Source organism: Bubalus bubalis, chromosome 3 (assembly GCF_019923935.1).
Source record: "Bubalus bubalis isolate 160015118507 breed Murrah chromosome 3, NDDB_SH_1, whole genome shotgun sequence".
NCBI lineage: Eukaryota > Metazoa > Chordata > Mammalia > Artiodactyla > Bovidae > Bubalus > Bubalus bubalis.
Window position 1 is genome coordinate 143,278,621 of NC_059159.1, and position 23,876 is coordinate 143,302,496.

General features: G+C 42.7%; 1 protein-coding gene across 4 annotated transcripts in view; it reads right to left on the reverse strand.

Annotated features, from left to right (window-relative positions):
• Positions 1-23,876, reverse strand: part of FANCC (FA complementation group C) — a 314,057-nt gene that overhangs the window by 21,437 nt on the left and 268,744 nt on the right. For all 4 annotated transcript variants that reach the window (XM_044940264.2, XM_006068257.4, XM_044940263.2 and 1 more), the window contains exons 8-11: positions 18,443-18,599; positions 8,782-8,837; positions 7,332-7,431; positions 722-797 (exon numbers count right to left, since the gene is read on the reverse strand). In XM_044940264.2, the coding sequence (XP_044796199.2) occupies positions 722-797; positions 7,332-7,431; positions 8,782-8,837; positions 18,443-18,599 (389 nt within the window). The remainder of the gene's footprint in view (positions 1-721; positions 798-7,331; positions 7,432-8,781; positions 8,838-18,442; positions 18,600-23,876) is intronic.

Consider the following 23,876-nt stretch of genomic DNA (forward strand, 5'->3'; position numbering starts at 1 on the left):
GGTCAGATGAGACGCCTTTTTCTGCAGCATGAGTCTGTCTTGTCTCAGTGTCGCCTCTCCTTAGATTTCAGGCATTAGTGGGGAAGGATGTCTGTATTCTCTGTTTCTGAAACGTTTCATCAACAGGAGCTCACAGGCATGTTAACAGATCAACATCAGTTGAATGAGGACAGATTCATCACTTTCCCAGATGAATATGGCCTCTGGAAGGCTGGCAGATGAAGTCACAGAAGGCTGTGGTCTAACACACTTACTGAATTCTTTCAAAAGACTTCCCTTGGCTAGGTTAGGAGAAATTTCCCCTAAATTTTCTTAGCTTCATTCATCATTTTATCTTTTCATTTGCAGCAGGGGGCACAGAGAAGAAAGAATGAAATACAGATAAATGTACTGTTTTATTCCAAATCAGCCAAGTCTTAGCCTGTTCCTGGCATCCAGGTGGACCTTCCTGGTACTAGCAGAGGCCTTGTGTTAACCAGAACAGACTGTCAAAACCCAACTGGAGGCCATTGTTTTCCTTTCTTTTAGTAAATGATCGTAACTGGGAAGCCAAGCAAATTCTCATATCAAAATCCACAGAATGTGTGATGCTGAGAGTTTAAAGGAACATTGTCCATCTCCCTGGTTTTACAGATAAGGAACTGGGAGGAAAGGGTTATGATTTTGACACTGTACTTTCCCAGAAATTATTTTAATATGGGCAGAATCAACCTTCACATACCTTTCGAGTGTTGGAGGAGCACCATGACAAGAGATGGAGAAGCATAAGGAAAGTAGGTCTTGAGTGCAAACTTCAACTATAATAGAACAAAAAATTTAAAGCCGTTTGAATATTAGCATTGGAAAAGGTTTAAGGAAATATAAAATATTGCATCCTCTGCCCCAAAAAGAAATTCTAGTACTTTATGTGGTCATAATGTCTTGCACACTGATCAAAAATAAAAGATGCTTCTGATAATCTTATAAATATGTTCTAAAAAATTAAACCTTTTTAAAGATGCCTTCCAGGACTTAAGAAAAATAAAGTTATGCTCTTGATGTCTTTATATCAGTTCTTTACCTCACATGAACCCAATTATATACATAAATCTATTTATGTGAGAGTTTCCAAGGCAGATGGGAGATGGGTTTTATCAAAAAGCCGCAGTGGTGCTCACACATCCCCTGAGGGCCAAAGTCCTGTACCCTCCACGCCCTCGGAAGGCACAGCAGCTTCGAAGCACTTTTGTAAAAAGTTGAGGTAAAATCTGCCTACAGTGAATTGTAAGGGCTTTAAGTGTACAATTTGATGACTTTTGGTAAATGTGTAAATCCAACGTGACCATCATTCCAATCAAGACACAGACCATTTCGATCACCTCAGAAAGTTCGCTTGTAGCTGTTACAGTCAATCCCTCCACCCCACCCCGGCATCTGATATTTTTTTATTTTGATGAGATAGAGTAGTTCCGTATATTCTTGAATTTCACACAAATGGAATCAGAAGAGTGTGTGTTTCTTTCTGTTTGGCTTCCTTGGCTCAGCATGTTCTTTTGAGACTCTTCCTTGTTACTGTGGATTAAATACTTCATTTTTTAAAGAGATTGTTCTAAAGTAGTCATTGTATGACTATACCATAATCTGTTTATTTATTCTGCCATTGATGGACATTTGGATTGTTTCCAGTTTGGGTTTTATTATGAATAAAGATGCAATTAGCATTCATATTTCTTTTTTGTAGACATGTGCTGTTATTTCTCTTGGGTAAATACCATAGGAATGGAATTACTAGGTCATAGAGTAGATGCTTGCTTAACTTTGTAAGAAACTGCTATGTAATTTTTCAAACTGGTCAACAATTTACGAGAATTCCAGTTGCTTCACATACTTGTTGGGCTTCCCTTATAGTTGGTAAAGAACCTGCCTGCAATGCAGGAGACCTGGGTTCAATTCCTGGGTCGGGAAAATCCCCTGGAGAAGGAAATGGCAACCCACTCCAGTATTCTTGCCTGGAGAATCCTTTGGACAGAGGAACCTGGCAGGCTATAGTCCATGGGGTCGCGAGAGTTGGACATGACTGAGCAACTTCACTTTTCACTTTATACATATTTTTTGAAGTGTGTATTCAAGTCTTTTGTCCATTTTTAAAACTGAGTTGTTTCTTATGTTCTTGAGTTGTAAAAGATCTTTATATATTCTGGACACAAATCCCCTATTAGATATATGTATTGAGAGTATTTTTTACCTGCTGGATGGATCGCTTTTTCAATTTCTTAAGGATGCCTACAAAGACCAGACATTTTAAATTCTGATGAAGTCTAATTTATCCATTTTTCTCATACTTCTTAGTGCTTTTCTGCATTCCTTCTAAGAAATATTAGATTATCTCATGTCAAAAAAGATACTCTCATTTTCTTCTAGGAGCTTTATGGCTTCAGCATTTATTTTGAAGTCTATGACCCGTCTCAAATGAATTTTCATGTCTGAGAGGTAGAGGTCCATGTTTTCTCATCTGGGTGTCCAGTTGTTTCAGTGCCACTTGTTGAAAACCTTCCACATTTAACTTCCTTGGCATCTCTGTCAAAAACCAGTTGATTACATGAAAATATCTAGACACGATTCTGGTCCACTGGTCTATCCTTTTGCCAGTACCTCACTGTCTTGAATTTGATTACTGTAGCTTAAAGTCTTGAAACCAATCCGTGTGAATCCTCTGATTTTGGAGGGAGGGTTTTTTTGTTTTCAAAATTATCCTGGCTACTATAGGTTCTTTGCATTAGAATCAGCCTATCAATTTCTGTTTTAAAAACTATGTTGGGATTTTAACTAGGATCACATTGAACCAGGCATCTCAACAATTCATGATTATGGTTTCTCTTCATATGTTTAAGTTTTCTCATTTTGTGGTTTTCCACATAGAGATCTTATACACCTTTTGTTAAATTTTCTCCCAAGTATTTTATGTATTACTGTGGAGTTGCCTGTTTCTCTTTTTACTTCTCTCAGTTTTTACTTTGTGTATCTCAGACCTCTGTTATTAGGCATATATCCATTTGTAATTGGTGTTTCTCATGATGAACTATATAAACTGTCCCTCTTTTTTGTCTGTCCATACTCCTTATCTTAAAACCTAATCTGTCTGCTGCTTGTAGAGCCAGACCAGCTTTCTTGTGCTTATTATTTACATATCTCTTTCCTTCCTTTTAATCTGTGTCTTTATAATTAGAACAGATTTCTTGAAGACAACATATAGTGGGTCTTAGTTTTTCATTCAGTCTGACATATTTCCTTTTTACCTAGTATATTTAGTTGGTTTTCACTTAGTTCTTGTAATTAATGTACTTGGAGGTATATTTGAATTGATCTTTAAAAATTTTTATTTATTTACTTAGTTATCAGTTGCCCTGTGTCTCTGTTGATGCGTATGGGCTTTCTCTAGTTGCAGTGAGGGGGGCTACTCTTCACTGGGGTGCCCTGGCCTCTCGTTGCAGTGGTTTCCCTTGTCGTGGAGCACGGGCTCTAGAGCATGCAGGCTCAGAAGTCGTGGTGTATGGGCTTAGCTGCTCTGTAGCATGTGAGATCTTTCTAAACCAAGGGTTGAAGCCATGTCCCCTGCATTGGCAAGCGAATTCCTCACCACTGGACTACCAGAGGCGTCCCTAGGTTTATCTTCTGAGATTAGTTTCTTTTGCCTCATCTGTTTTTTGTTCTGGCAGCCCACAGCTCTGTCTTTTGACACCTCAAGCCAATCAGATTATGCCTTGGGTTCGGGCCACCCCCAGCCTCATTTAATCTTCCCACCCCTCACAGGAGAGCCCTCTGGGAAAAGTTAGAAGATTACCCAATGTGGTTTACATTTTCAAGAGTTGAAACCCCTCCAGTTTTTAATCTGCTTTTTGGGTTGCTTTCCAGTACCTTCAAATAGTTTTTAAAAAATATTTTCTCCAGAGTTTATCATTTTTATCTGCAGGCAATTTAGTCCAATACATCATTAAGCTCTGTCACTACTAGAACCAGAACCTGAACTGATTTGCTGCTTGTCCTGGAGCCATTAGGCAAGTTCAGGAAAGAGGCCTGTCACGATGGCCTTAAGTTTTGGCTACTAGTCTGACTGGGCACACTGATGGGGCTGCAACTATGCTCTCCAAATAAAACAAGGATGAGAGGAAAGGATAAAAAAGAGACTGAGAAGCACTGAAGGTAAACATTTTTGACAATGGGAAAGAATGCGGATTGATGGGATGTCTCATAACTGCTAGGTGGAGTGCAAACTGGCACAACCATGTATGAAAACAATTTGGCAGCCTCTGCCAAAGCTGCCTCTGCACACCTAATAAGCTGCACTAGCACTCTTGAGTGTATCTTGAATGTTCAGAGAAACTCTATTTATAAAAGAAAACAAAATCTGGAAATAATCCAAAGGCTCACCACCAGGAAGACAGCTACGCTGTATACACTCTCCCCACGGAGCACGACAGGCAACCCCAGCACCACCCACAGCCCAGGGCCAGCCTGGGGACGCACTGCTGGAAAGACCAAGGCTCAGAAGACTGCCACGCAGCGCCACTTTCACCTGCTGTTCGCGTTATAAAGCGCAAAAGCAATCAATAAAGAAAACACGTCTAACAATCATATATACATGATCAGGCTTCCCCGGTGGCTCAGTGGTAAAGAATCTGCCTACCAACTCAGGGGAAGAAGGCAATGGCACCCCACTCCAGTACTGTTGCCTGGAAAATCCCATGGATGGAGTAGCCTGGTGGGCTGCAGTCCCTGGGGTCGCTAAGAGTCAGGCACGACTGAGCAACTTCACTTTCACTTTCCACTTTCATGCATTGGAGAAGGAAATGGCAGCCCACTCCAGTGTTCTTGCCTGGAGAATCCCAGGGACGGAGAAGCATGGTAGGCTGCAGTCCATGGGGTCACACAGAGTCGGACATGACTGAAGTGACTTAGCAGCAGCAGCAACTAACTCAGGAGGTGTGGTTTCAATCCTTGGGTTGGTTGGGAAGACAGACCTTCTCCAGAAGGAAATAGCAACCCACTCCAGTATTCTTTCCTGGAGAATCCCATGCACAGAGAAGCCTGGTGGGCTACAGTCCAGGAGGTTACAAAGAGTTGGACATGACTTGGCTACTAAACAACAACAACATATACATGATCAAACTGTTTTCAGAAAAAATAAAGGACAGCAGTTACCTGAAGGGAGAAAGTCAGGATGATATAATAGAGGAGCATGGGAATAACCTGAAGTTTCTACGAGGGGACCAGGTCTTGTTAGATGTCAGGTTGGTAGATATTCATTTATTAATAATGAATATGTGGATGAATGAATAAAACACAGAAAGAAAGAGGGTTACACATGGATCACATAGGACAGAGGGTGTCACGCATCAGGGATCATGATTAATCTAAGCAGGGGCACTCAGGAAAGCAGGGGATTGATGATAAGGACGGCACTGCCTAGAAAGGCAGGCAGTCAGGAACAGCCCCAGGAAGAGACGTGACATGACATATGGGGATGAAGGCATCTACAAAGTGAAGAGGTTGTTGCTCTTGCATCCTGAGCCCAAGGGAAGGACAGTGAATTTCTGGCTTTTTTTTTTTTTTTTTTTGGATCCCTGCTTTGCCTTCCACCAGGACCCATTCTGTGTCCCTTACACCACCAGATTCGTGTAGCCTGGGTAGGGTGTATGTTCAGTCACTCAATCGTGTCCAACTCTTTGTGGCCCCATGTACTATAGCCCGCCAGGCTCCTCTACCCATGGAATTTCCCAGGCAAGAATATGGGAATGGGGTGCCATTTCCTACTCCAAGGGATCTAACCTGCATCTCTTGCATCTCCGCAACTGGCAGGCAGATTCTTGACCACTAGCAGCACGTGGGCAGGGTATTATCCTAAGTTAAAAGTGACTGTAAGTCTGAATCTAAAGTGTTAAGGCCAACCCTGCAACTCAAGGACAAAGTTAATAAGATAGACAGACTCAAGCTAATGGCGCAGAGCAGCGCATCTTTTACCAGCGCCCTCCGCCCCAAGCTCGGTCTGTTCCAGGAGTTCAAGGTGCAGGTTTTTTAGAGGTTGGTTCCTAACTGGAAAAACAAAGAATGTTCAGGGAGGATAAAAGATATTTATAGTTTGCCTCAAAATAAGCATGAGGGCCAACCAGTGCCTTTCAGCAGAGCTCTCCTCCAGAATTCCAGGCTGGGCACCATTGATAATGCTGTTTGCTACAGTCTAGCTAACTTCCCTAGGGAAGGAGAAGATGGGAAAAAAACATCATAAATATTTATCACTGCCTTAAAAACAGAAACATCTGCTAAAACCTGAGCGGTTTCTTGGCATAGGGGTCTATGGGATTTTAGTACAGCAGGCGTCACAGCACTGCTCCCCTAAGGCAAACTGCAGAGAGCATCCCAAGGGACCATGACCTCACAAGAAACTGCAGTGGGTTCAGGCACTTCAACGGGCAAAGGACCACACAGACATCAGGTCTGTGGCCATTAGAAGTGCAGGCCAATTAAAATTCCCAAAGGTGAAAACTCGGGTAGAAAAGGCTCCAGTTTCACAGGTCACTCTAGTGGTCAGCTGCCTCTGCCGACGGCCCTCCCAGTGCAGGTCCCTAGGCCTGGTTTCTTGCTTACTGACTGAGTCCAACTCACACGTTTTGGTCATGGCCATTCCCAGCTCCTCCTCTATAATTATTCAAATTATAACAGAATAGTGTCACACTCACGACCTCCTCTCTCTCCTGGAATCCAATTCACATTTAGGCCTCTGATATGAATGGAAACTAATAATTAAGAATGTCCAGTATTGCTTTATAATAAGTGCCATTTCCTTCTTACCACATGCCATAGAGACTCTAGAATACCTCTCTCTGGCCTGGGAGGGGCAGAGTCTTACTCAACAGTGTACAACACAGGGCCCAGAAAGTTCACCCTCTGGGGTGGCACCTGATAATATGGTTGAGTTCTCTGCATAGCAATAGATAAATGCTTCTGGGTACCAGGACACAGGACAGATAGGAACCATCTTGATTTACTTTCAATTAGAATGATTCTCCCTGGAGGAAGAAATGGCAACCCACTCCAATATTCTTGCCTGGGAAATCCCATGGACACAGGAACCTGGTGGGCTACAGTCCATGGGGTTCCAGAGAGTTGGACACGACTGAGTACACACTCAAAATGATTTTGCTGTTGCTGGTGTATTTGTTTGGAAACTTTCTCCATGAACAAAACAGTCTATCAAAATCACTGAAAATAAAGTGCTCTTTTCTGATGATTAATCAAATACTCTTAACAGCCTCTTTTTCCTTGGGGGAATGAATAATATCTGCAATATAACGAACCTGCTTGTTTTCTTTTTCCAGAGCTTCTACAAAGCATCGTGTAAACACCTGAAGGCCGGCTAGTACTTCTGGGGCTCCATCGGTTTCCAGGAGTGCGGACCTGAACAATGCAAGGCCAGATCACAACACATTCAGTGATTAATCTGGAAAATATGTGAACCAAAATATGTAAAAGGGAAACACGGAAACATTCTTTTTGTGCCATAAGCTTCAGCAGCAATGTCAGCTCATCAGATTTCAGTTCTTGCGTGAAAGCAGGAGAAATCTGTCACTCCCTTTTCTGAAGACTTCCTTTAAAATTGCAATGTGCAGAGCTCCCTTTCTTGGTTTTTAAATTATTAAGCACTTCATATCTCTTCCACATGGGCCTGGGATGCTCTTTACAAATATTTGCACACTGTATGCCCACAAATGGAACATCCACAGAACTTTTGCTTTTGAAAGTGGAGAAAGGGGTGCCCCAGGAATATCCAGCAAAGGGGTGGAAGAATCTGCATGTTCCTGGTTTGGTTTCTATGCATTTTCATACAACTAACTTTTCTTTACGTTTGTTTAAACAACACCAAAAAAAAAAAAAAAAAAAAAAAAGAACTGAAACTTTGCTAGCTTTAAACTAAAAACAGCATTCTGACTTATTTCTACACTAATTTAGCTTAAAGCTCGTATGTTTCAAGACCAACTTGAGTGCTGGATTACTTGCTGTTGTAAAGCAAGTAATTGCTTTTTCCAATGTCTGCTGTCTGCTGTGGGGCCTCTATTTGCTGAGTTTGAGGGGAACTGGATAAAGAGGGTAGATACCCTGGCTCTGGCTACACGAGCACCCAGGAAAGAGACTGGCCATTCACCTGTCCACTGGGGGCAAGCTCCCCGCGTGGGGTCTGGCCCCTCACTAACTGTCAGTCATAACCCAACCTGGTGTCCAGTGGGCTCATCTTTCATCGTTGTAAATCCACTGCATTTACCAAGAAGTTCTCGTATTTGCAGAATAAAAATTAGTGTGCTGTTAGATAACATGCATAGTTGATTCTGCCTTTCAGAAGTGCTCTGTTAAGAATGGCATTATTTATTTATTATTTTTGGTGTTCCTTAGCTTTAAAAAGATTGGTCAGCCCTCATGTGGTGAAGGGAGAACACTACTACCCTTTATTTTTAATTGAGAAAAATTCTACATGAATAATGCGTGATGCAAAATCCAATTCAATTCTGATTTTCAACCATTATTATTCGATTTTTAAAGGTTAAAAAAAAAAGATAGTTATCTTAGTTCTCAGGCATTGGCTTTTAAATACACATTGACATTTGCATTTTACCAAAAAGCTCAGCAGGATGGGATGGAATTAGAATCTAATTTCCCCATGGTACAGCCAGAGACTACCACAGAATTTTTTATTCATATTTGGAAGCTGAACATATTTAGACCAATTACAAGCAGAAACAGCACAACATTTACCTGAATATTTCATCAACAACTCTGAAAATGGCGGGGTGGCAGGCAGCAGCTTCAGGCTGTAAAAGAAAAGACCACGAGAAAGTAAAATATCAGAAGCATTTCATCAATAATGACTTGCTCTTATCAGGGAAATGAATTGTCCACAACTGCTGGTGTCTAGAAAATGGATATATTCCTTTGAGTTAGAAAAAAAAGAACAACTAGCTCATGACAAAAGCCCTCCATACAAATACAAACAGAAGTTCTCTTGGGGTAAGGGCATTATGGACAACCTTTCTTCTTCTTCTTTATTCCACTTATACTCTGTAAATCCCAGATTTTCAACAATAAGCCCACATGATACACAAAAAAGAGTCAATAAGTATCATGGGAAATTAGAAAATACCACCTACTAGCAGGCTATAATGAAGACGCACAGCCTACCTGTGTTGCTGTGCTGTGCTCTGCTTATTCGCTCAGTCGTGTCTGACTCTTTGAGACCCCCTGGACTGTAGCCCACCAGGCTCCTCTGTCCATGGGGATTCTCCAGGCAAGAATATTGGAGTGGGTTGCCATGCCCTCCTCCAGGAGATCTTCCCAACCCAGGGATTGAACCCAGGTCTCTTGAATTGCAGGTGGATTGTTTACCATCTGAGTCACCAGGGAAGCCCTGTGTTGCTAGCTTTAGGTAACGTCCCCTATGTGTCTGATCTCCTCATATGACTTAAAAGTGCCTCAAAGTCAAAGCTAGACCTGTTATCTTTTCATTCCTGCTGATTAGGAAATGAGTACATAGTAATTTCAAATTATTATTAAGGAAAGCAGTGACCACCACCATGCCAGACTAAATAATATTACATCTTATAGCACTATGAATTTAGCAGCTTAAATTATTTAGGATGAAGAAAAAAATAAAGATATTATCATCTTGAATAAGGAAAGCCATCTAATTTAATCCATGAATATTTTTATGACAGTTTTGATGATTTAAATCTGCAGAAGCCAACTTACTGTGGCCTGGGTGGGGCTTCAGAGGGCCTAGCCCAGATTCCATATCTTTTTGCTTGCTTTTTTCTTTTTTATTGGCCGCATGGCTTGTGGAATCTAGTTCACCACCCCGGGGATCAAACCTGGGCCGTTGCTGGTGGAAGTGCAGAGTCCTAACCACTGGACCATGGGCAAATTTCCATGATCCCATGTCATTCTGGCTGGAGCTCATACCATGAGATTAAGCCAGAGGAAGATGCCATGTGTGTTCTAAAACAGATATAATACAGTAGCATCCACAGGTTAGTAAATTAGGCTTTATATGGAATTTCTTTGAGTCACATTGAACTTTGGGGAATAGTTTTTCATACCCCCTCAACAAGAAAAATAGAAAAAAGGATACATATCTTTTAACTTTTCTAGGCCAGACAAAGAATGGTGCCTCTCTCCAGTAGCTTCCACTCTCTTCTGTGCTGGCATTTCTAGATGTACAATAACATTGAATGTGTGCCATCTAGTGTTCACACACCGCCATTACAGCTGTCACAGAGGCTCCCGGAAAGAGCATTACCACTTGTTGAAATGATGGGATAACTCCTTTTATTTGAAGAGATTAATGATTTGTAGGATGCAAATCTCTGCTTTCTAGGTAGTCAATACTCCCTAATCTTTCATTGATGTCCCTTTTTATCTAAAAGAAACCAACTAAAATTTTTCATAGATAAAATTCATTACATACTCAAGAAAGTACTTTGGCCGATTGATGGTTCAACAGAAGAGAGGCAGAGTATTTTTTGACTTTGATCTCAGACAAGTCAGTTATCTCCCTGCTTCTCAGCCTCACTGTAAATACTAACAATTATTAAAAGGTCCCTGGATATATGCCCAGAAAATATCACGGAAGTTTCTATGTATTCATAATGGAAAGTATCAAACAAGAGAAAAGCAAATGGCCTATCTTGAAGAAATGTGACTCATCAGATTTGCCAGAAGAGTTTTTCCAAGTTTTATATATAGACAATATGGCTCTTGAATAAGAGTGTTTGAGAACCAAACACCGTCATGTGACACATAGAGGCTAAAAACGCACGGACAGAAAAGAAGACTAAAATTGAAAATGGTAAAATAGAACCATTCCCTTTCTTCTAACTACTCCAGAACCACTCTATAAACCTGATGCGAGTAGAAAATCAATCTATCCTGATGACAGAGGTATCTAAATGGCAGAGAAAAGGCTGATCAATGCATAGAACAAGGCTACCCTGAAAAGCAAGTGGGAAAGCAAGAAAGTTCTGACTCTGTTGAAAAGAGGACCAGAGCTTGGACATGCTCTTCCTTCATGCAGTGTTTCCTAGTGAAACAGCTCAATCAAATGTTTTAAATATATAGACTGTGTGGAATCTGCCTGTTCTCTCCATGCTGATCAACTCGCCTCTTAGATTTCCTTCTGTCCAAACAGCTCAGACTGTGGTTGCCCTTAACCTGCTTCTACAAAGCTGTTTTAGCTTTCAAAACAGATAAGATGCCAGGGAATCCTACTGAAACAGCAATGGCAGAGATTTTGATTTAAAAACCAGTCTCCCTTGCCACTCCAGAATTATGAACAGCTCTTTCTCATCTGTAGCCTTTACTGATGGTTTTTAAAATGAGACTCTTCACACTTTCCGAGCACATAATTTCAGGCTCAGTGAGTCCCCTCATGAAGCCCGGAGTGCTCACAGGCCAGGCATGTGTCCCAAGGACACCAAATCACAAAGCAAACTTAAGCTGCTTTTGTTATCAAGGGAATCCTCCAAATAGAACTAGAGTCTTAATTTATGCTTCTTTGGAAGCCATAAATTACCACTCCCCCCACCCCAAATCTTTAATCATCCATGTGAGGGAAGAGGCAAACATTTAACCCCTCTGTGTCCTGTTTTATTTGTAAAATGGGTCCCCAAAGTAACACAACAGGTCACTCTGCAACTCAAACTTCTGGGTCCTAGCTCTGAAACCCCACAAACCAAGCAATTATCTTTCCTATTAGAATGAGGACAGAAAAGAAAACCTTTCTTGGATTCCATCTGTTTGTCTGTTTTCCCCCATCCTGCCAAAATCTGTTCCTTCTCAAGCTCTTCTCTTCTCCATCTGGTCTAATGATTTCCATGTACAGATTATTTCAAGTCTAGGGAAACGTCATTACCAGGAGGCCATCAGTAACAGTGGTTGTGCCCTTCTTCCCTTCTCTCACACCGCCCCCAGTTCTCTGACTGAATGTCGGAGGATGAACAGAAGAAGAGGGAAAGCTCTGGACTCTGGTTTCCTTTTCTTATGGGCCAGGTTGCTCTGAGGGGCACATTCCCTTCCCTCTTCTACAGCTACCCAGGACTCCACTGCTTGTTTCTTCTCTGCTCAGACAGCCCATTCTCATCACTCAGAAGATAAAAAAAAAAAAAAAAAAAAAAACAAGGGAAGGCTAAGCAACACAGAGAAGTGTGCAGCAGCTGCATTTTCGAGGCTGCTTTGTAGGCAGAGGTGAGGAAGAGGCCGGCTTGCCACTCTGTGCCATGAACTGCACAAGTAACACCCATGCTCACTCTCTGTCCTTCGTGTCTATGCATGCATGCTAAGTCACTTCAGTTGTGACGCAACTCTGGACCCTCTGGACCACAGCCCCAGGCTCCTCTCTGTCCATGGGATTCTGCAGGCAAGAATACTGAAGTGAGTTGCCATGCCCTCCTCCAGGGGATCTTCCTCACGCAGGGATTGATCCCGTGTCATCTGCGGCTCCTGCACTGCAGGTGAATTCTTTACTGCTGAGCTACCAGAGAAGCCCTCCTTGGTGCCTAACCTGTTATCTTCATCCCAGTTCATCAACGATTATTACTAGCCGCCTGAGAATTCTCAGGAAGAAATCTTTCCTTTTTTCCTATCATTTTCTGAATCTGTGTGAGATAGAAAGAGTATGGGGAGAGGGGAGTGAGAATACAAGCCAGAAAGGGAAATTAAACTATTGATTTGAGGTAATTCACTGAGAAAAGTGAATTCCTCTTGTAAAAAACAAAAAGGCAGCGAAGACATGGAAACAAAATTCTCAAGCCTTCTTCATTTATCACCTTTTACACATATTTTTCCTAAAAAATAGAGAAGTTTCAGGTGAGAGATAAACTGAAGTTCAGTAAGCCTGGGGTAGATTCTCTTTCATGGTCTATTTTTATGGCCAGCAACATATCCCACTGTGTATCTGACTCATCCAAACCCTTGACAGGCAGGACCTCTTGTGTTAATCTATGTATGTAAATTAAAAGGTGACTATTCATCAAAAAATAACACTCCTCTTAAAAAAAAATTTTTTTTGTAAGTTTCATTTCAATAGACTCTTTTGACTTCAAAAACAATTTGGTCTAAAATAAACTACCTATATAAAATAATCTTCATATCTGTCATATAAAATAAGGCACCTTTATAAACATGTATTTTTTATTATGCCATTTTCTTCTTTTCTACTTTCAAAATACCAAACTTAAGACTGTAAATATCCCTTTTGCATTTTAAGATCTATTTTGTTTCAAAACATTTGTGTTACTTTCATCAAATTTGAGCTTGGAAAAATTATTCTTTCTTTTTAATCTTTACCAGATGTTGTTTATACTACCAGGATTTTTTTTCAGTACTCTATAATGAAATTATTGTTTAATTAGTGATAAATCTGTCATTTCTGGGCTTAAGGGAAAAAAAAGAAAAAACTTAACAAGTACCAAATGTACTTTTGTGTTTTAAATTTACCCGCGCTGTCTGAGAACGTTAAGACACAGGGATGCCAGCTCTGGAAGCCGAGCAAAGTCCCCCAAACCTCAAGTTCCTCCGCCTGGCCCAGCGGCCTCTCTCCTCTTGGCTTGTGTAGCCTGGGTGGGAAGACGGCTCCTCAGCCCCCTGCTGCTTCTTGGCTCAGCCTCTGAGTGGCAGTGACCTTATAGGTCAACTACTGCCCTGTTTTGGTTTTTTTTTGTTTCTCTCTCTTCATCTCTGACTGGCTGCCAAGGCCTGCCTCCCAACAGTGAAAACAGGACTTGCCATCTAGGTCTCTTTTCTTCACAGTGCTGGGTGATCTGGTGCCCCCCTGAGGTCGATGCAGGAAAGTGCAATTATTGTCTGAGATGTTTCTTTTTACCTTTTAGCCACAAGCATAAACCACCTCCACACTTCTCTATTCCATCACTGCTAAATTATCTACTTTAGCTTTTGTTAAATTACAGGCATCACATTAAAGAGCTCAAAGAAAAAAAAGAAATGTTTAAAAGACTGCTAATGAGAAAGCAGGAAAAGAAAAAACCCTAGAACATTAGTAAGAAGTTATTCAAGCAGAGAAAAATGACATCACCCAGGATGTAGAGTTAATTCTTCAGTATAATCTTTTATTAAAGGGGAACTGTGTTTGGAGTTCAGTGTAAAATAAGTCTCTTTTTCTTTTTGAAGTGGCTATGATTACTATCTGGAGAATGGAAACAAGAATGCATCTTATCTCATATGAGGGAGGTCACGGAGGGCACTGAGTTATCTGCAGGCTTGTTATTCTTAAGCTCTTATTAGATCAAGAACTACTTTCTTAACCCTATCTTTATTGAGGTACACTTGACAAGATAAAGAGCTAATTTTGGTGGAGCTATGAAGAGAAACACCAGGAGTGTTTCCTGATTTAAAATCTGAATAAACAAAACCAATCCCCCTTTCTTCCCCTCCCGCTGCACTCTTTCGTGGGTAAATCTCTGGACCCAGCTAGAGGGGCAGGCGGCATGTGAGGCCAGCTAACGAAGGATCGAATGGGAGGGCATGGGAACCAGGGTATATCCCAGCCCGGGCATGCAGCAGGGCAGCCAAACACAGTGCCACCCAGCCAGCACTTTTCATTCAAATGCAGAATATAAACAATAGCTTTCTGGGCTCCGCAAACAGAATTGTAACTGGAAAACACAACATCCTTCTGATTTGGGGCCAGCCTTGGGAAACCAAACAGTGCCAAGAAAGCTGCATAATTAGCAAGTGGCTTTCACTGCTTTTGGTGACATGAGTTTTTAAGGTCAGGTCTGAAGCTATGGATTATGGTCCTCCATTGCCTGTTCTGTCAAGAGAAACACAAGACCATCTGCTTTTGCAAAGTGTCAGTCTGCTCAGTAGATGACAAACTGAGGCTAAGACCTTGATTTATTTAGGAGCATCAAATGTGGCAGGTGGCCACAGACTTGGGGGAGGTCCAGCCTAAGAGAGTCAAAGAGCGAGCCTCAAAAGGAAACAGGTTTTTAAAACTTACTTTTATTTTAGAAGTCAAAAAACATACACATGCACTTAGAATTCAGGTGACTATTAGGTCAGCACCTTATTATTCATAGTCTTAATGGAAAATACCCAGCTGGAGGCCCTGAGAGGCCACAGAACATTTGGAGAGACCATTTCACTTTGTACAACCTGTACAACAACTTTATCTTTTGTTTTTGCAACATCTTGGTAACTATAGAACTTCTAGGGCTAATTCTGGATAGTCCCAAGAGATGGAAACATAATTAACAGTGCTCCATATAAAATACAAGTTACTAGACCATCACACTTTAATTATTCTCAGAATCTAACTCTAATGTAATAGGCATCAAGTTACTTCTAGAGGAAAGCACAGCAGTCCTATGCTATCCGAGTCTTCCAGATCTTTCTGATACTTCCGCAGGGTCCCGTCACGGCCCCGAGATACCATGCTCTGATAAGTGAAGCAGATGATGCAATCAGGAAGCATGTTCTTCAGGTTACCCTTCCAATCACTCGGTCACGTCACAGGCTTATTCCAGCCTGCTTGGTTGTGCGGCACCGCAGGCCCAGGATCCTGAGGAGAGCAGCCCACGCCAATCAAGGACTTGCAGCTCTGTATTGTAATTACCTCCTTGAACCGTAAGGCAACAGAGGGGTTACATCCTGCCAATGCCACAATAAATTAAACACAATAACACCCTCTGAAATCCCCCTTTAACCATAATGGAAGCTCTGCATCTCTACACACATGATCCTGATAAATGCTTTTGTAAATCAACTGACTTCAAAACTGTTTGGGGGAAAATGGTTTTAAACCGTAAACTGGAAGCTGAAGGTTATACAATGCAGTGTTTAACTGGAATGCCTGCTTTCTCTCTCTCTCTCTCTGTCATCCTGGGTTTACTGATAGGCTCAGGCCTGAGGGCCATAGGTAAAAAGAGCACGAAGAAGATTTAGAGAAGAATCACAAGGTTGCAGAATCAAATCAACTTAGGGTGATGAAACTGGAATTTTTCCATAGAGAGAAGACTTAAAGAAAATTTAATAAGGACCTTGAAAGCAAGGAAATAACTCAGTTACTATATTTTGCCACTGAAAAAGGACCAGAGAAAATGAAACTATAGCATGTATCTTTCAGTTAGAAACAGATTTACCTGACAATAAAGGTAATGTTTTGAATGGGCTGCCAGGACTTCTAAAAGCCTTTGTTTATTTTGAATAATATAGTTATTTTTATATAAGGTGCATTCTTATTTCTCACCTTAATATGCAACTTTTTTTTTTTTAAATGCAACTGTTTTGAAAGATGAGTTCAAGCAGAATTTCCCTTTAAAGTATCTCTCTTTCTCTTTGGGCTCTTTCAATCTTTATATCTATTTTCTTTTCTTTTTTTTCTATCAAACATTGTAAACATCTAAATCAGTAGGGTTTGATTTGGGCCAGCTAACTTACAGATGAACGCAGCATGGCTGCTGGTCACTGTGACCCTATCCATGGTCCCCTTGGAGGCCCCAAGATGGGAAGGCAAAGAGGAGCCTGGGAGACAGGGAGAAGGTAAAGCAGGGCCATGGTCACCCTCTTGACCTGGTAGGGACTGATCAGGACCCAAAAAGAGAGCTGGGATATAGGAAGAAGGCAGCAGATTCAATTATGATTCTCTCACACAGCCTCCAATTTGAAAGAGAGAGAAAACCTAAGTTCTAACTGGATTAACCAAACAGAAGGTATCTCGGTGGACGTTGTGTAAACTCAGCCAATCTCAGTGCGCTATATGCAGAGACAGACACACCCTCCCCCCAACACAAGCCTCAGCTCAGCGGGCAGGGGAACACTCTCCAGCCCAGTTTCCTGGCCACCAACTTAAGATCTGACTGTTCACCATCTATCTCTCTTGAACTAACTTTCTCCATCTGTACAAGAGGAAACAAATCTCTGCACCGTATCTCCCCTCGGTGACAAAAGCGAGTAAGAAAGCCTGTTGGAGCCCACGAGGTTCCTGTAAGATGGAGGCCCGGAAGCATGACACCTCCTGGAGAGCTTTAATTGTTTATTCAGAGTGCATTGGTCTTTACTCCGACTCTTACAAAAATGCACATAAATTCCAGAGCTGTCCCTCACAGAGGGAAAACACCGTATTGGTCAGGTTCTGAGGACACCCTGCTAGCCTGGGCCCCTGACACTGGATTAGGCAATGGGGCCCATTTGGTCCACTGAGCACCACACTGCCCAGGCCTGAGAAGTTCTGAGTAGAGGGGAGCCTGGGCAGCCCTTGATAGAGGTGGGGGTTCGAGGATGGCAGCCTGACACCAAAATAACTGTCAGAATTCTTTGTAGTTACTTTGTTGTTTTAACCATTTTTCTGGGGGTGTCATTTTGTATCGTTTAAGTATTTGACTTTTTCCTCCAGTGAAGGATTAGAAGTTTATTTTTTGAATGATTTTCTTTGTTAATTGATTCCTCCGCTTGTTAATAGGGACTTCCATGGTGGCTCAGCTGGTAAAGAATCCACCTGCAATACGGGAGATCTGGGTTCAATCCCTGGGTTGGGAAAATCCCCTGCATGAGAGCACTGCAACCCACTCCAGCATTCTTGCTTGGAGAATGAACAGCACGTTTTCATAGGGTGTGTGCTGTGTGTGCTCAGTCCTGTGAGTCTTTTGCGACCCCATGGACTGTAGCCTGCCAGTCTCCTCTGTCCATGGAATTCTCCAGGGTGGACCACTGGAGTGGGTTGCCATTCCCTTCTCCAGGGGATCTTTCCAACCCAGGGACTGAACCCAGGTCTCCTCCATTGCAGGCAGATGCTTTACCATCTGAGTCACCAAGGAAGCCAGAAATGAGAAATTTGTTGGCCAAACGTCAATTCTTGTGAATGTGCGATATAAGGCATGAAGTGAAGTCGCTCAATTGTGTCTGACTCTTTGAGACCCCATGGACTGTAGCCTACCGGGCTTCTCTGTCCATGGGATTTTCCAGGCAAGAGTACTGGAGTGGGTTGCTATTTCCTCCTCCAGGGGAATCTTCCTGACCCAAGGATCAAATCCGGATCTCCCACAATGTAGGCAGATGCTTTACCATCTGAGCCACCAGGGAAGTCATAGTGATAAACTTTTTTTTTCCCCTGGCTGTGCCACTCAGCTTACATTACCTTAGTTCCCCATCCAGGGGCCGAATCCAGGCCTGAGGCAGTGAAAGCACCGAGTCCTAACCACTGCACTGCTAGGGAATTCCTTTGCCCTACTTTTAACACAAGGAGAAAAGCCCCAGACATTAGGTATTTCAAAAATAAAATGTAGATAGATGATGATTTTAAAAGGTGCCAACTGCTCGTTTGTTTACATTTTCCCCTTTTGCTGATTAAAAGAAAGAATATGCAGCATCTTCCTCAAGGGTTTTTCTCCTCCTCAAACACAGCACATACCAGCAGTGAGTCTTTCATAAAGCATTCGATCCTTCTCAGAGAATTTCTCTCACTGGAGATGAGCTTTTCAAGAAGATGAAGCATTGTATTTTCAAGGCTGGGAAGGTGCCGAAGCCAGAGGCAGAGTATAGCTGACGTGGGGAGAGAAATCTTCTTCCTTTCAGTAAGAAATAAAACTTTAAATATAAATGAGTCTCTGAAAAAAAGATTAAGATTTCAAAATGCAATAACAAATCCAAATCTTTTTTTTTTTTCCCATCATGGTCACAATAGCAGTTAATATTTATAATATCAAATGAATATTTACCAAGTAACTTATTTTGACCAAAGAAAAAAAATGTTTTCAAAAAGGACAAACAAATATATAGTGATGATATAAAGAGAACGATTAAAAAAATGTTGATGGAAAAGGGCCTTGAGATATTCAGGCAAACGTAGTTCCTAATTTAAGAAATAGCTATGTTTGAAATTTCACCACAGTAGTTTAACATGTGAAATCAAACTTGGGTTTGAGTCCTAGAGCCACCACTTACTCACTGTATGACCTTAGGAAAGCTAACCTCTAAACCTCAGTTTACTCACCTGTAAAATGGGCCTACTTCCCTCCTAGTGTTGTAAGAAGGATCAAATGCAATAATAACACATGTACAATGATGAGCACAGTTCTTGGCACGTAGCAAATATTTAACCACTGTATAAATCTCTTGAAATTTTTCTTTAGTAATAATATCATAAAAGGGTGATTATGGCCTAGCTGATCCATAGTTGATCCTCAGCATGATACTCTACAGACTTAACCACTGAGTGTAGTTACATTTCTATAGGAAAATGTATTTGGAGGTTCCTCCTATGTCAGGTCAGTGAATCAGGGGCTCTGCTTCTCCTGGGAGGGGGCACAAGGGGGCATCCATCTACTCTGAGCCACAGTTGGGGAGGGGGGGCTCCTCCCTGTCAACACTGGACCTATTTGGGCCTGGCGAGACTTGTTCTTCTTTTCTTGGCCCTGCTTTTCCAAGGCCTCCTGCCCTTTTACCTGCAGCACCTTCCAGGTTCTGCTAAAGATGTTTACTGCTTTTACTAAGACAAACAGAAGTGGGGGCACTAATGTTTCCCATTACCCAACAACCCCTCCAGCGTCTTTCCCTTCACCATCACTTCTGGGCCATTTCTCTGCAGGAGCTGGCATGAAGCCCAGGAATTGGGGTATGGGGGCAAGAAGTGAACAGGCAAAGACACAGGGTAGGAATTGCTGCTGCTGCTGCTGCTAAGTCACTTCAGTCGTGTCCGACTCTGTGCGACCCCACAGACGGCAGCTCACCAGGCTCCCCCGTCCCTGGGATTCTCCAGGCAAGAACACTGGAGTGGGTTGCCATTTCCTTCTCCATAGGAATTGCTAGTAGTTTCTTTTTCTCTTCTCCCTTGGCATAACTCTTGTAGACCTTGTCCAAGATCAACTCTGAAGCAAGACTAAAAGAAGCTGAGGAGTTTCAGGGTCTGTCCACCAGAGCATGCAGTAGGGCAGGAGAAAGGGAGGGAGGCTTGGCCCTCATCTGACCTTCTTTCTGACGCCCCCTCACCCTGACACATACACACATATCAAACTGTATTAAAGACAGTGAAGGAAAAGGACAGGCCAAGGAAGGACAGAGTATCAGGAGGGGCCCAGGCGAGACCAGGTGGTCAGGGACAACCTCTCCAGTTGAGTTTAGCTGGAGATCAGCCTGGTGGGAGGGATTCCCTGGTGGCTCAGTGATAAAGAATCCACCTGCAATGCAGGAGCTGCAGGAGACATGTGTTCGATCCTTGGGTTGGGAAGATCCCCTGGGGGAGGGCATGACAACCCACTCCAGTATTCTTGCCTGGAGAATCCCAGGGACATAGGAGCCTGGTGGGCTACCATCCATTGGCTCTCAGAGTTGGACATGACTGAAGAGACAGCATGCAGCACGCACAGCGTGGTGGGGCAGGCAACATGGAGGGCGGTGGGAGGAGGCCTCCGCAGGGGGCGCTGCAGCCGTGTCAGATGAAGAGAGCAAAGGTGAGGTGGCCGGTGATGAGGCTGTGCAGGACCAAGGGCAAGGCCAGCGTCTGGTATTTTATTCTGGCCCAGAAGGTTTTAAACAGAGGAGTGCCAGGACCCAATTTACATTTCAAAGATCACTCTGACTGTTGCATGGAGACCTGAGTGCTGAGTGGGTACAAAATTCCAGAGGGAGCTTGGACCTGGGTGGCAAGGGTGAAGGAGTGAAATGTATTTTAGCAGTAATATCAAGAGACACTGGTGATGAATTTGATGAGGGAGTGAACATGAGGTGGGAATCAAAACTGTCCCAAGTTTCTTGAGCTACAAGATGGACAGATGTACCATTTACTCAACGGAAAGAATGGAAGAAAAGATTAGTGAAGGGTTTACTAAGAGCTCAGTTTGGGGTATGTGAGTTTAGAATGTCTGAGGCACAGTCCAACAGAGATATGAAACAGGTCCTTGAATATCCAAGTTGGAAGTGTTCTGGGGAGAGGTCTGGGCTGAAGATCTATATTCGGGAGCTGTCAGATGGCATGGAGCAGCGTGAAAATGAAGGAGAAGTCCAAAGGACAGAGGTTTGAGTGGGGTGAAAAGAGGGCCCAGGCCTGTGCCTCAGGAGTTTCAGCAGGCTGAGGGTTGGATGGGGTGATGGAAGCTGGCAAGTCAGTGAAGACAGGAGTGGACGTGCAGTCAGCACTGCAGACTGGTCTTCAGAGGGACGACTATGCTGGGAGTGACTGACAACAGGAAGCCACGCAGGGGTGGTGGCCTGGTGTGCTCCTGAGAGGTGGTGTTTTAGGCTGAATACTGATGGGCCAGACGCAGAGTGGGAGAGGCTGAAGGACCAGCATGTACGTATGTGCCGCATGCTCAGTTGGGTCTGACTCTCTGCGACTTCACGGACTGCAGCCCGCCAGGCTCCTCTGTCCATGGGGTTTCCCAGGCAAGAATACTGGAGAGGGTTGCCATTTCCACCTCCAAGGGATCTGCTCGACCCAGGATCGAACTTGCGTCTCCTGTGTCTCCTGTATTGCAGGTGGAGTCTTTACCCACTGAGTCATCTGTAAGACCAGTAGCTGCCATTTATTAAGGCAGAATAAACCTGGAGAAGGGAATGGCGAGCCACTCCAGTATCCTTGCCTGGAGAATTCCATGGACAGAGAAGCTTGGCAGGCCACAGTCCATGGGTCACAGAGAGTTGGACATGACAGCCACTAACACTGTTTTGTCACCTCGAACAATGCTAAGCATTTTACTTGTGTTTTCATCCCCATAACAATCCTACGAAACAGGTACCATTATCACCCTTATTTTTTGAGGCTGGAGAGGGACTAAGGTCTCACAGCCCTGATTAAACCCAGGAGGTCTGATGCTGGAGCTGGTCCTGTGCCTCAGGTTATACCTAAGCCTCTCTCTGCAGGCAGGAGAGTGGAGGGTGTTGCTTCCGTTTGGAGCCTGACACAGGGGTGAGAGCATACAGTTTTCCTGGGTGAGCTAGATGCCTAGAGCCTGTTTTCACTTCCTTCAGTGTCTAAGGAAGTTTTTCCAAAGTCCAGGCTATCAGCCAATTTTAGCCACATTAACAAACTCCTGGGAAGGGATTTCTGTTCAGCTTTCTTGATGAAGAAGAACACCCTTTGGGAACAGGGGGATGGTGTGGATAGCCTCTGTCTTAGAGCCAGAAGCCCCTGGAAGGCGGGAGGTTCTGAGGTGCAGAAGGAAGAATTCCTCCTCCCTTCCCAAGTAATAGGGACCTCCCTTGACCTGCTCTAATCACACCTTGTCTTTTTTAAAGGATCTACTGAAATAAATATGTACATCATTAGAAAAGCATCTCACTTCGGTGAGAGTTCATCAGAGATAGCCCCACTGCTAAGCCCTCTGAGCAGCAACATGCACAAATGTGATTTCCATTAATACCATGAGGTTGCAATGGCTGGGCAGTGCCCAGGGCAGAGAGGCAGGAAATCTTGAGAATGATGAACAGTAGATGGATATGAACAAATGTAAAAGGCAGCTGAATGGTAGTTCCAGTGAATATCTGAACTAGAAAATACTGCTTAGTTATAAATCTATATAAGAGATGCATAAGTTCTATACCAAGTACCAAGTACATAATTTTTGTTCTATTCTCAGACACAGTTTGAAAAGTGTATATGTTAACAATTTTTTTTTTATTACTCCTGATTCAGACCACACTCTACAAACTGCTGTAAATGATTAAATTTATGGATCCATGTTCAGTATTTGAATCATCTATTTTTTATTTTTTAATTTTTACAATGTTGTTTGGCTTCTGCTGCACAACAACACGTATCAGCCACAACTACACACTTATCTCCTCCTGCTTGAGCCCTGCCCCCATTCCATCCCACCCTTCTAGGTCATCACAGAGCGCCAGACTGGGCTCCTGTGTTAAAAAGCAACTTCTCACCAGCTATCCATTCTACACATGAGAGTGTACATATGTTGATGCTACTTTCTCCATTTGTCTCACTTTCTCTCACCCCTACTGGGTCCACAAGTCCATTCTCTATACTTGTGCCTCTAGTCCTTCCCTGCAAATAAGTTCATTAGTACCATTTTCTAGATTCCATATCTCTGCGTTAATATATGACATTTGTTTTTCTCTTTCTGACTTACTTCACTTGGTATAATAGACTCTAGGTTCATCCACCTCACTAGAACTGACTCAAATTTGTTCTTTTTTATAAGCTGAGTAATATTCTATTAACCACAAAGGTGTGATCACTCACCTAGAGCCAGACATCCTGGAATGTGAAGTCAAATGGGCCTTAGGAAACACCCCTATGAACAAAGCTAGTGGAGGTGATGGAATTCCAGTTGAGCTATTTCAAATTCTAAAAGATGATGCTGTTAAGGTGCTGCATGCAATATGCCAGCAAATTTGGAAAACTCAGCAGTGGCCATAGGACTGCAAAAAGGTCAATTTTCATTCCAATCCAAAAGAAAGGCAATGCCAAAGAATGCTCAAACTGCACAACTGCACTGATCTCATCACACACTAGCAAAGTAATGCTCAAAATTCTCCAAGCCGGGCTTTAATAATATGTGAACCGTGAACTTCCAGATGTTCAAGCTGGATTTAGAAAAGGCAGAAGAACCAGAGATAAAATTGCCAAAATTTGCTGGATCATAGAAAAAGCAAGAGAGTTCCAGAAAAACATCTACCATCTACTTCTACTTTATTGACTATGCCAAAGCCTTTGACTGTGTGGATCACAAAAAACTGTGGAAAATTCTTCAAGAGATAGGAATATCAGACCACCTGACCTGCCTCCTGAGAAATCTGCATGCAGGTCAAGAAGCAACAGTTAGAACTGGACATGGAACAACAGACTGGTTCCAAATAGGGAAAGGAGTACATCAAGGTTATATATTGTCACC